Raw genomic sequence first — 13,540 nt, 5'->3', positions numbered from 1 at the left:
CTCTCTCCCTCCCTCCCTCCCTCCCTCCCTCACTCACTCACCTGTGGGTCTTTTGACTCGAATCCCCCCACAGCCAGGTGTAGCGGTGAGTCCTTATACCTGTCTATCCCTCCCTCTCTCTCTCTCTCCCTCCCTCCCTCCCTCCCTCCCTCACTCACTCACCTGTGGGTCTTTTGACTCGAATCCCCCCACAGCCCGGTGTAGTGGTGAGTCCTTATACCTGTCTATCCCTCCCTCTCTCTCTCTCTCCCTCCCTCCCTCCCTCCCTCCCTCACTCACTCACCTGTGGGTCTTTTGACTCGAATCCCCCCACAGCCAGGTGTAGTGGTGAGTCCTTATACCTGTCTATCCCTCCCTCTCTCTCTCTCTCCCTCCCTCCCTCCCTCCCTCCCTCACTCACTCACCTGTGGGTCTTTTGACTCGAATCCCCCCACAGCCAGGTGTAGTGGTGAGTCCTTATACCTGTCTATCCCTCCCTCTCTCTCTCTCTCCCTCCCTCCCTCCCTCCGTACCTCCCTCACTCACCTGTAGGTCTTTTGACTCGAATCCCCCCACAGCCAGGTGTAGTGGTGAGTCCTTATACATGTCTATCCCTCCCTCGCTCTCTCTCTCGCTCTCTCCCTCCCTCCCTCCCTCACTCACTCACCTGTAGGTCTTTTGACTCGAATCCCCCCACAGCCAGGTGTAGTGGTGAGTCCTTATACATGTCTATCCCTCCCTCTCTCTCTCTCTCCCTCCCTCCCTCCCTCCCTCCCTCACTCACTCACCTGTGGGTCTTTTGACTCGAATCCCCCCACAGCCCGGTGTAGTGGTGAGTCCTTATACCTGTCTATCCCTCCCTCTCTCTCTCTCTCCCTCCCTCCCTCCCTCCCTCCGTACCTCCCTCCCTCACCTGTAGGTCTTTTGACTCGAATCCCCCCACAGCCAGGTGTAGTGGTGAGTCCTTATACCTGTCTATCCCTCCCTCTCTCTCTCTCTCCCTCCCTCCCTCCCTCCCTCCCTCACTCACTCACCTGTGGGTCTTTTGACTCGAATCCCCCCACAGCCAGGTGTAGTGGTGTGTCCCCATACCTGTCTGTCCCTCCCTCCCTCCCTCCCTCACTCACCTGTAGGTCTTTTGACTCGAATCCCCCCACAGCCAGGTGTAGTTGTGAGTCCTTATACCTGTCTATCCCTCCCTCTCTCTCTCTCTCCCTCCCTCCCTCCCTCCCTCCCTCACTCACTCACCTGTGGGTCTTTTGACTCGAATCCCCCCACAGCCCGGTGTAGTGGTGAGTCCTTATACCTGTCTATCCTTCCCTCTCTCTCTCTCTCCCTCCCTCCCTCCCTCCCTCCCTCACTCCCTCACCTGTAGGTCTTTTGACTCGAATCCCCCCACAGCCAGGTGTAGTGGTGAGTCCTTATACCTGTCTATCCCTCCCTCGCCCTCTCTCTCCCTCCCTCCCTCCCTCCCTCCCTCACTCACTCACCTGTGGGTCTTTTGACTCGAATCCCCCCACAGCCGGTGTAGTGGTGAGTCCTTATACCTGTCTATCCCTCCCTCTCTGTTCTGTATCCAAGAGTTGTTTTTCCTTGGTTTGTGTTGGGTGACTTCCCTTCCCCCTTTTTGGTTTGGCAGCGCCATTTTGTACTGGTCAGCCAGCACCAGGTCCCGCTTGATTCTGAAACATCTTTAGTTTAATGTACGCTCACATGTTGTAAGTACAGTCATTTTATTTCTAAAAGTTTCTTTGAGGTATTTGTTCGATAATTTGTTTGTGTGAGGTGGATTGGAATGCGTGTCGTTGGTTTTACTTTTGGGGTTCATCGCCACAACGTGCTCTTGCTTTTGTTCAATTTCATTTTACGTGCTCCGATATTTGGATGCTTAGTGGGGCGGTAACGGTGGAGTTTGTTTTATTGGTGTGTGTGGTTCCGTGGTACGGACTCGTTTGCCAAATAGTGTTTTGGTCTTATGTTATTATTGTTGTTGTTTTTCAGTTTTTCACCGCAATGACGCATGACGGGAGAAGCAATACTAAGTCAATTAAAATGGTGACACTATCTGCGCACAGTTTGTTGTTGAGTTTCTGAACGAACGTGGAGGCAGAACAGTGAAAAAAACATACACAGCTACATACTGAAGATGTCGAAGAATTTTCTGCAGTTGCCCCAACTGTAAGCGGACATCATGTCAGAGGATCATCTGTCAAACAGAAGCCGCACCTCGGCCACAAGCAGCTTTGCAGCGCGTAAGCGGGCCAAGGCAGAGGCCGCACGTGCACGACTCCAATTCGCACGCATAGAATTTGACATTATGAGAGAAAGAGCAAAGAATGAACGCATTAAAAGCGAATGCGACGCACACTTGAAGCTCCTCGAAGAAGAGAAAGAAGCAGCAGCTGCTGAAGCAGAAGCAAACGCTTTAGAAGATGAGAATAGCATTGGCAATCTATCGCATGCAAGAAGTATCTCTCCTACTTTGAAACTGCCTGCTGAGAATGCTGAGGAGAAAACAAGAAAGTATGTGGCTAGCCTCTACAGCCAACACAACACTGAAGTTGATGTGTCTGATCATCAGAACGCAGCAGCAGGGACTGGCGCGCAGTTTGACTTTACCAAGTTCCTACTGAAGAAGGACCTACTTCTCTCCAGGTTGACAGTCTTCAATGAACAGCCTGAGTCCTTTGAAGTTTGGCGCAATAGTTTTTCCAGTGTCATGAAAGACTTGGATCTTACGCCGCAAGAAGAACTGGACTTGCTGGTTAAAAACTTAGGACCTGAGTCAAGCAAGTACGCGTACAGCCTGCGTTCTTCAAATCCTGCGAATCCTCAGCGAGCGCTGCAACTCCTGTGGGAACGTCTGGATGACCGCTACGGTTCGCCGGAACAAGTGGAATCATGCTTAAAGACCAAACTAGAGCGTTTCCCTCAACTGACGTCACTGAACAAAGACAGTAGGAAACTCTACGAACTTTGCGACATTCTTGATGAAATTCAGTGTGCCAAGGAGAATCCTAAGCTGTCATTGCTGTTTGCGCTGTATGATTCTTCAGCAGGGGTGAACTCTATTGTTTGCAAACTACCCCATGCCATCAGGCAGAAGTGGATCACACAGGCCTCCAACTACAAGCAGCAGCATGGAGTTCCTTTCCCTCCCTTCACTTTCCTTGTTGAGTTTCTGAGGAATGTGAGCAAAGTGTACAATGACCCAGCTTTTCGCTTTGCTGCTGAGCCTGACAAAAGAGGTCACGATCAACGGGAACAAACACGTCACAATGTTTTCAATCGAAAGTCGACCATTGATGACAATGGAGATAGTGCTGATGAATCATCCGTCAAGTGCCCCATACACAAGACGCAACACTCTCTGACAGAGTGTAAAGCTTTCAGAGCCAAATCTTGGCAGGAGCGAAAGACTTTCCTCAAAGACAATAATATTTGTTACAAGTGTTTGTCGTCGAACACACACATAGCAAGCAAATGCTCAGCAGTCGTCAAGTGTGGCAAATGCGACAAAGGCCATTTGACAGCAATGCACCGTGAGCCTTCGCGACCCCAAGCCCCTTCTTCGGAGTACGGCGGGGAGGGCCAGAGAGAGGAGGTCGTCAAGTCCAAGTGCACACGGCTGTGTGGAGATAACAGTGGCAGCAGGTCCTGTGGCAAGGTTATCTTAGTCCATGTGTTTCCAGAAGGCCAACCAGAGAGAAGCCAGGAAGTTTACGCAATCATCGATGACCAGAGCAATAGGTCACTGGCCGCTCCATCTTTGTTCAACCAGCAACAGGTGTCCTCACAAGAAGTCTTGTACACCTTGTCTTCGTGTGCAGGACAAAGCACCATCAGTGGGCGTCGTGCAGACAGATTGTGCGTCCAGTCCCATGACGGAAGAAAGACTATGAGGTTACCTCCCCTGCTTGAATGTGCAAACATCCCAAATGACAGAACAGAAATCCCCACACCAGAAGTAGCTCAGCATCACCCGCATCTCCGAAACATTGCCCACAACATTCCACAGATTCACGGCAGAGCTCCCATTGCCTTGCTTATTGGGCGTGACTTGCCAGAAGCGCATCATGTGACGGAACAAGTGACTGGTCCCCCTATGTCTCCCTTCGCTCAGTGCCTGCCTCTTGGTTGGGTGATAGTCGGAGACGTCTGCTTGAATCGGATGCACAAACCATCATCACCTTCAGCTGTTCGTGTGAACAAAACCTCAGTCACATCTGACCGATGGACCATCTTCGAGCCGTGCACGAACGACTTCAAGGTCACAGAGGCTGACTGCCTTGGTGATACGGTCTTCCAGAGAACTAAGGAGGATGAGAAGATTGGACTGTCTGTCGAGGACAAGCGTTTCCTAGACTTGATGGATCAGCAGTTTCAGAAGAATGACAGTGGTCGATGGTCAGCACCCCTGCCATTCAGATCATCAAGATCCATCCCCATGAACAACCGTTCACAAGCCGTCAGTCGTGCCCATGCCCTCGACATATCTCTGAAGAAGGATCCAGTGAAGAAAGAACACTCCAGTGAAGAAGATGTGAAGAACTTTGTCTCTCGTGACTTCTACATCGACGACGGGGTAACTTCGCTGCCCCAGAAAGAACAAGCTGTCAGTCTCATCAAGCGCACCCAAGCCGATCTGATGGAAAAAGGCGAAATCAGGCTTCACAAGTACGCCTCGAATGACCGAGCATTTCTGCAAGACCTGTCTGCTGACGATCTCTGCGCAGAGCTACACTACGTGGACCTCTCAGATCGTACAGCCCCCCTCCCTGTACACAGCTGTCTAGGTCTACCCTACCTGGACGAGGAAGGTCTGCTTCGTGTTGGAGGCAGGCTCTGCAATGCTAAAGAGACCATGGGGCTAGCCAGTGTGCACCCTGTGATACTTCCCAAGAACCACCACGTGTCAACTCTGCTAGTTCGACACTACCACAAGAAAGTGAAGCACAAAGGTCGGCATTTCACGGAAGGAGCACTTCGATCTAACGGTTTCTGGATCATCGGTGCAAAGCGGCTTGTGCAGTCCATAATCCAGCAGTGCTTCTTGTTCAAAAGAACATCGAGGAAGGCGATCTTGTTCTTCTCAAAGATGCAGAGACTCACAGAAATTACTGGCCAGTTGGTTTGGTGATTCGCACTTTCCCCAGTGACAGTGACACTTTGGTACGGTCAGCAGAAATTCGTGTGATCAAGAACCAGGAGCCTGTGAACTATACCAGGCCTATCACAGAGCTTGTGCCCTTGTAGGCCCCTCATGAGTTGAACTCAGACAATGCTGTTATTCGCGCTGTCTCTTTTAAAGCCTTTTCAAGCTTTATTTTGACTTTAAACTGTGCGTGTGTTGTAGCTTAAAGCTATTCAGTCGGTTTTTAAGTTTTGAGTATATTTTGAACTCTAAGAATAGTGATATCAAGAAGATATCAGACGGGGAGTGTTCTGTATCCAAGAGTTGTTTTTCCTTGGTTTGTGTTGGGTGACTTCCCTTCCCCCTTTTTGGTTTGGCAACGCCATTTGTACTGGTCAGACAGCACCAGGTCCCGCTTGATTCTGAAACATCTTTAGTTTAATGTACGCTCACATGTTGTAAGTACAGGCATTTTATTTCTAAAAGTTTCTTTGAGGTATTTGTTCGATAATTTGTTTGTGTGAGGTGGATTGGAATGCGTGTCGTTGGTTTTACTTTTGGGGTTCATCGCCACAACGTGCTCTTGCTTTTGTTCAATTTCATTTTACGTGCTCCGATATTTGGATGCTTAGTGGGGCGGTAACGGTGGAGTTTGTTTTATTGGTGTGTGTGGTTCCGTGGTACGGACTCGTTTGCCAAATAGTGTTTTGGTCTTATGTTATTATTGTTGTTGTTTTTCAGTTTTTCACCGCAATGACGCATGACGGGAGAAGCAATACTAAGTCAATTAAAATGGTGACACTATCTGCGCACAGTTTGTTGTTGAGTTTCTGAACGAACGTGGAGGCAGAACACTCTCTCTCTCTCTCCCTCCCTCCCTCCCTCCCTCCCTCACTCACTCACCTGTAGGTCTTTTGACTCGAATCCCCCCACAGCCAGGTGTAGCGGCGTGTCCCCATCTCCATCACGCCCGTTGACTTCAGCACCTGGTTTACATACCAGGGAGAGTATCATAACATTTGCAGGATGTAAGTATGGATAGTTTCATGTATGATCCGAACGCAGCGCGCACGCACACACACATAAAACTTGTTTTCGCGCGCGTACACGTACGCACGACCACACGCAAACACGCACGCACATACATCCTCACACAAACACACAAACACGCACAGACACACAGACACACACACACACACACACACACACACACACACACACACACATATACACACATACACACACACATACACACACACACACACATACACACACACACACACACACACACACACACACACACACACACACACACACACACACACACATTAAGGAAGAAAAAGCTGACTGACAGATTGACGGACAGACAAATATACAGACAGATATACGGACCAAGATACAGACAGATATACGGACCAAGATACAGACAGATATACGGACCAAGATACAGACAGATATACGGACCAAGATACAGACAGACAAATAAACAAATAACAGCCAGACAAGTAAAGTATCGACATATTAATGTCAAGAAAGAGTGGATGAATGAAGGAAGTATTGACCTACCCATCTCCAGCAGTGCTTCGACTGTCTGCAGTTTGGCTGTGTGACACGCAACATGGAGCGCTGTCAGTCTCTTGCCCTCCTCCCGGCTGTTGATGTCGGCCCCTCCCTGATCATACAGACACACAGACAGACGTACAGACACACGTACACACAGACACACAGAGCCGTCAGTCCCCTGCCCTCCTCCCGTCTGTTGATGTCGGCCCCTCCCTGATCGTACAGACACACAGACAGACGTACAGACACACGTACACACAGACACACAGAGCCGTCAGTCCCCTGCCCTCCTCCCGTATGTTGATGTCGGCCCCTCCCTGATCGTACAGACACACAGACAGACGTACAGACACACGTATACACAGACACACAGAGCCGTCAGTCACCTGCCCTCCTCCCGTATGTTGATGTCGGCCCCTCCCTGATCATACAGACACACAGACAGACGTACAGACACTCGTAAACACAGACACACAAAGCCGTTAGTCCCCTGCCCTTCTTTCTCCCTTCTGTTGATGTTGGCCCAATCCCTAACCGTACAGACACACAGACGTGTAGACACACGCACACACAGACGCGGAAGTTTACAGACACACGTACACACAGACACATGCAGCGCCGCTAAGAAACTGCAAAACACACAGACAGTGGCGCGGTCGTGGAGGAACACTGACTGTCTCGATCTGTGCAAAACGTCTTATTTTGGGCAAAAATTAAAATAACGCACAATATCTATTTTACGGAGGTAGGGAGAGAGAGATAGAGAGACAGACAGACAGACAGACAGACAGACAGACAGACAGTCAGCCAGCCAGCCAGCCAGTCAGTCAAAACGAACAGTACATTCTTACATCCATGACCATGAGCCGGACACAGTCGACGTTGTCCCGGGCAGCCGCCATGTGTAAAGCAGGACTGTGTTTTCTCAGCGCCTCCACGCCACTCCTATCACGTGACAGCACCTTGGCCAATGCCCTGCAAGTATAATACTGTCACGTGACATACGGCTTTCGGATCATGAAAAATGCGAGCTTTAGCGAGCTTTTTCATGACCGCGAACTGAGACCATTATTTTTTATAATCACTGAGACAAGGTGTGTAACCTCTTTATTCCTCCTTTCTTCAGTTATTTAAAGAAAAGAGGAATTTTTTTGCGAAAGTTTGATCGAATCCTATTCACTCAACCAGTCAACCTGCGCAGGCGATCGATTAATGTTGTATAGTTCCGTGCAAATCATTCCATTCTGTTAACACTTCTTGTCAGTTTTCCTATTTTGGACTAAAATCAAGTACACAGATAATCATGCTGTTATTCTGCTGTGGCGGCAAAGGCAGATATTGTGTGTTCTGTATATGTTTTGGTATCGCTTAGGATAATGTTCTTTCGTCAAATGGGACTAGCAGACGAACTTTTGCACCCGTGTTCCAACGTTAAAAACTGTATGAAGTTCAGTTTTCTGGGGAAAATAGTGTATGAAACCGCTTTATGTTGTTTAAATTGATGAGATGTGTGCATTTGGTTGCGTGTGATCTGTTTATTAAATGAAATATTGTTGAAAACTGACCGTCGGATTGCAGTCTGTTGTCGAAGAAACTGAGTGAAAAGAAGGGGAACTACTCTTGTCGCTAGACAAAGTATGAGTTACTTGCCTTGCGGGAAATTGCTTGTGATGAACGTTTGAGCACGGCAAATCTAGATTCAGAAAACAACCGAACTCATGGATTTTATATGAAGATTCATGTGTTCAGGCCTGTAGTTGTTAATTTAATTGCGGTATGTTTGTATTGTTTGCTCCAGAGATGTATACTTCGTACGTTAGAGCGTTCGGAACTTTTCAGTCGCAAAAAGTAGTACCGAAACAGAACAACTTCTCAACCCATTGCACTATCGAGGATTCAGGCTGTTGCTGGGTCGTTATTTGTTTGGTTGCTGGGTCATTATCGAAAAATAACTACCCCTACAAGTTTACAGAGGTAAAGAAGCAGAGGGGGGAATAATGTGGTGTTATCCGTCATACAAGCCAGCGATACTGTGGTGTTATCCGTCATACAAGCCAGCAATACTGTGGTGCTATCCGTCATACAAGCCAGCGATACTGTGGTGTTATCCGTCATACAAGCCAGCAATACTGTGGTGTTATCCGTCATACAAGCCAGCAATACTGTGGAGTTATCCGTCATACAAGCCAGCAATACTGTGGAGTTATCCGTCATACAAGCCAGCAATACTGTGGAGTTATCCGTCATACAAGCCAGCAATACTGTGGAGTTATCCGTCATACAAGCCAGCGATACTGTGGTGCTATCCGTCATACAAGCCAGCAATACTGTGGAGTTATCCGTCATACAAGCCAGCGATACTGTGGAGTTATCCGTCATACAAGCCAGCAATACTGTGGAGTTATCCGTCATACAAGCCAGCAATACTGTGGTGCTATCCGTCATACAAGCCAGCAATACTGTGGTGTTATCCGTCATACAAGCCAGCGATACTGTGGTGTTATCCGTCATACAAGCCAGCAATACTGTGGTGATATCCGTCATACAAGCCAGCAATACTGTGGTGTTATCCGTCATACAAGCCAGCGATACTGTGGTGTTATCCGTCATACAAGCCAGCAATACTGTGGTGTTATCCGTCATACAAGCCAGCAATACTGTGGTGTTATCCGTCATACAAGCCAGCAAGACATATACTCACGTGGGATTATCCATCATACAGGCCAGGTGGATCATGTTCATGGAGTGCTTGTTGAGGGCGAGGACGTCTACCTGGGGCAGATCGACCAACACCTCCATACAGGCGTGCTGCTGCCTCTCTATCGCCATGTGCAACGGTGTGTCTCCAAAGTCGTCCTAGGTTGCACAAAACTCAGAATCAAGAACACAATATGAAAACAGGAACAATGTTCTGCAGGTGAGAAGAACAAGAACAAGAAAACAATGGAAATTTACTTACCACAAACATGGATAATAAAAAATCGAACACAGTTACCAAGACTCTGTTCTTTTAGACTTCGTTCTTTTTTTAATTGAACGTTAGGCGATGTCTGTCTTCTTCTTTATTGATTTTTACACCCCCGGTATAGGGGTGTGTATAGATTTCGCTCGATGTGTTTGTTTGGGTGTTTGTGTGTTTGTTTGTGTGTTTGTGTGTTTGTGTTCGCATATAGATCTCAAGAATGAACGGACCGATCGTCACCAAACTTGGTGAACAGGTTCTATACATTCCTGAGACGGTCCTTACAAAAATTGGGACCAGTCAAACACACGGTTAGGGAGTTATTGGTGGATTAAAATTATACAAGGACTTATACAGGGACATCTTCATGGTCAAAGGGAAATAACCATTCTCACTCAGTCACTGCCACCAACTGAGAAGGTTATTTCCCTTTGACGTGGGTGTTTTTCCTACCTCATAGGAATTTCTTGTTTTCCTTTTCTTTCTGTCATTTCTCCTTTCATTGTTTTTTGTAATTTTTTTTACTCATGCAGGCATAACGTCAAAACTGTTCTCTGTTGTTTTTTTTTGTTTTTTTTATTGTTTCTTGGGTACATTTTCATTGCTATCTTGTACAAAATGATAAGTTAATGCAACGGTTTATTATTGTCAAACCAAAAACATTCACCAGAACGTTGGCCTACTATCGGTCTTTAAGTAGATAAGCAGGGTACACAAAATGACGGGCAAATAATAATGCTGGGCATGTAATCACTTATCTTCGGGTGTTAATTCTTAGACAAAGTCGGGAACAAGATTCGTCTTCTGAAGAACATCCGCCATGTTCACTCACGAGACAGCGGAGTAAGAAACTTGCAAAACAATTTCAAATTTATCTCCATGATAAATGACAAACAAAATAGTGCCAGGTATTACCAGGAGAAGACGGGCGCAGTGGCCTAGTGTACAAGACATCGGCCTCCTAATCGCAAGGTCGTGAGTTCAAATACCGGCCGCGGCCGCCTGGTGGGTTAACGGTGGAGATTTTGTTCCAATCTCCCTGGACAACTAAGGTGCAGACCTGCTAGTGCATTATCCCCCTTCAATGGGTACACGCAAGCACAAGACCAAGTGCGCACGGAAAAGATCCTGTAACCCGTGTCAGAGTCCGGTGGGTTATGGAAACACGAAAATACCCAGCATGCTTCCCCCGAAAGCGGCGTATGACTGCCTAAATGGCGGGGTAAAAACAGTCATACATGTAAAAGCCGTGGGAGTTTCAGCCCATGAACGAAACACACCAGTAGAAACACATAGTTAGCTCTTAATTACGCTCTTCACTGGCAACCTTTTCCAGAGAATGATCCAACGACGCACTGATGGACAGACAGAAACGGAGGCGAACACACATAGAAATGCAACCGTCCAGTCACCTTGGCGTTCATGTTCGCTCCGTACTCGGCAAGCGGCCTCAGAGCAACAGGGGCGTCCTTGATAACCGCATAGTGGGCAGCGGTGTGTCCAAACGTGAACACGTAGCTAGTGCTGGCTCCGTGCTGCAGTAACACCTCCACCACACTCGGCTCTTTCCTGGTCAACATATACACTTGGGTAGTGAGAGTTATTGTGCAATTGGAGACACGGGGTGGAGTTTAATGAGAGAGATCGGCAGAGAGAGCGGGAACGAGAGAGAAAGAGAACGAGAAAGAGAGAGACAGAGAGAGCGGGAACGAGAGAAAGAGAAAGAGAGAGAGAGAGAAAGAGAGAGAGAGAGAGAGAGAGAGAGAGAGACAGAGAGAGAGACAGAGAGAGAGACAGAGAGAGAGACAGAGAGAATTGAATTGAATTGAATTGAACTTTATTTAACAAGGATTAAGATTAGACACATAGGTAGTGATTGTTGTGATGGTAACTGCAATTACAGACTGGGGGATGGGATGGGGATTCAATATTTACAATATCAACAAATACAAATCAGAGACAGAGAGAGACAGAGAGATAGAAAGAGACAGACAGACAGACAGACAGATAGACACGTAACTCTTTAAAGGGCATTCCTCGTCCATAGAGTGTTCGTTTAAGACGCTGCCTCGCATACAGAGACAAAGAATAACAACACATAAGTAGAGATAATGATAAGAATACTACAAACAACATTGCATTCCAACCACTTGTCTGGAACTCTGCCTTTCTGTGTTCGTGTGTTTGTTTGTCTGTGTCTTTGTACCTTTCTGTCTTTCTTTCTGTTTGTCTTTGTCTTTTTACATTTAGTCAAGTTTTGACTAAATGTTTTAACATAGACAGGGAATCGAGACGAGGGTCGTGGTGTAAGTATGTGTGTGTGTGTGTGTGTGTGTGTGTGTGTGTGTGTGTGTGTGTGTGTGCGAGAGTGCGTGTGTAGAGCGATTCAGACAAAACTACAGGACCGATCTTTATGAAACTTGACATGAGAGTTCCTGAGTATCTTCTTCTTCTTGTCGTTCGCTGTTAGCTCGTCAGTCCGGACTGCAGGGCGAAACGTGCTGTCCTGTTCCTGAGTATGATATCCCTAGAATTTTTCTTATTGTTTCGATAAATGTCTTTGTTGACGTCATATCAGGTTTTTTTTTGTGATTGTTGAGGCGGCACTGTCACGCCCTCATTTTTCAACCAAATTGATTGAAAGTTTGGTCAAGCAAAGTTTGACTCAGTCCGGACTTTGGTATTGCATTTCCGCTCAGAAGCTTAACAAATATTTAATTAGTTTGCTCCTTAAAGTTGTCATTAAAACCGATTTTTCATTTATAGATTAAAAGAATGATTGCATTGTATTCTTCATCTTCTCCTGAATTCAAAAGTATGTAGATATGTTATGTTTACTTGAAAAATGCGCTCAGAATTAAAGAAAATAGGTCGAGTATAATGTCCGCATGCTTCGGGGAGACGGGCGTGACTCGTCTCGATCCTCAGGCAAGTTTAGCCAAGACTATCTGAATTTTGGTGTTGATCTTTTAGTTTGATGTCTACAGATTGATTGGATGTGTTTATTTCGCTTCACGCGACTTGTTTCTTTCTTTCATTTGATTGTCCCGCTTACCCTTCTATGGCTGCCGACATTGGGGTTTTCCGAAAATCTGACGTAGCGTGTCTGTTGACGTCAGCACCCATCTGCAATAACGTCAACATGCACTGACGTTGACCTCTGAGTGACGCGTAGATCAGTGGAGTCATCTCCTGCACCTCCCCCTCAATCTGAAAACATAAAAGTGACAATGTCAGTTGGTATGGTGTGCACAGTGTAAAGTGTATAATAGGGGAAGGGCTCCTCATATGGACCGGCTCCTAATATGGACCACCTCCTGTTCTGACAAACTAACGGCGCTAGAGCGCTTAAAAAAGTTGTATTCGCTGTATTCACCCTCTTTGAATAACGTGCACAACAGTTGCAGAAACACAAACCTCAAAACCGTTAGGCTTTTTCTCTTTTTTCACTTTTGGCAGCGTTCACTCTAAATTTGCCGCCTAAAACGGACTCGTTTCTGTCCACAGCCAAAGCTTTTATCACACAAAAATTGCTATATATGACAGCTAAGTCCGCATTTGTTACATTTTAGCAGTGTTGACCCCGAGTTTCTTCTGCAAACACAAAATAATAGCAACATTTCAAAGTATGTGCGAGTCCCCTAATATGGACCACCTTCAACAAATCGAAGAAAATAAAAGCCAAAGGCTATTTTCATTAATTCACTAAGAAGCTTGCTGGAAATAACCTATAACTAGCCCTCGAGATTTAAAAAAAATATAACAAAAAGTCTTCTTTTCGTGGAAGTTGATAATTTCACTTATTTTCACTCTGTTTTTGATAAACTTCTTTAGTTTCCTGGCGTGCTTCAAATAATGCTCTGATCAACCCAAAACACATCAATCTAAAGCATATTTTGATT

General features: G+C 46.6%; 2 protein-coding genes across 2 annotated transcripts; one reads left to right on the top strand and one right to left on the bottom strand.

Moving 5' to 3' along the window:
- The first annotated feature begins 1,551 nt into the window (after window positions 1-1,551).
- LOC138957610 (uncharacterized) lies at window positions 1,552-5,954 on the top strand. Its single transcript, XM_070328696.1, has 2 exons — window positions 1,552-1,697; window positions 1,981-5,954. The coding sequence occupies exon 2, from the start codon at window positions 2,171-2,173 to the stop codon at window positions 5,117-5,119; it is 2,949 nt and encodes a 982-aa protein (XP_070184797.1). The 5' UTR covers window positions 1,552-1,697; window positions 1,981-2,170; the 3' UTR covers window positions 5,120-5,954.
- Window positions 5,955-6,004: 50 nt separating this feature from the next.
- LOC138957609 (E3 ubiquitin-protein ligase MIB2-like) lies at window positions 6,005-12,848 on the bottom strand (the record flags this gene model as incomplete). The annotated part of the gene is made up of 6 exons (XM_070328695.1): window positions 6,005-6,099; window positions 6,680-6,785; window positions 7,528-7,651; window positions 9,378-9,532; window positions 11,051-11,207; window positions 12,694-12,848. Coding segments are annotated over 6 exons (792 nt in total), but the record flags the coding sequence as incomplete, so codon positions are not given.
- Between the last annotated feature and the right edge of the window lie 692 nt (window positions 12,849-13,540).

Source organism: Littorina saxatilis, unplaced genomic scaffold (assembly GCF_037325665.1).
Source record: "Littorina saxatilis isolate snail1 unplaced genomic scaffold, US_GU_Lsax_2.0 scaffold_2731, whole genome shotgun sequence".
Lineage (NCBI taxonomy): Eukaryota > Metazoa > Mollusca > Gastropoda > Littorinimorpha > Littorinidae > Littorina > Littorina saxatilis.
The sequence above is the reverse complement of the archived record's forward strand: the minus strand, read 5'-3'. Positions and strand labels throughout refer to the sequence as shown.

Coding starts and splice junctions, on each gene's coding strand:
- LOC138957610 (XM_070328696.1), top strand. CDS start 2,171: ATGTCAGAGGATCATCTGTCAAACAGAAGCCGCACCTCGGCCACAAGC.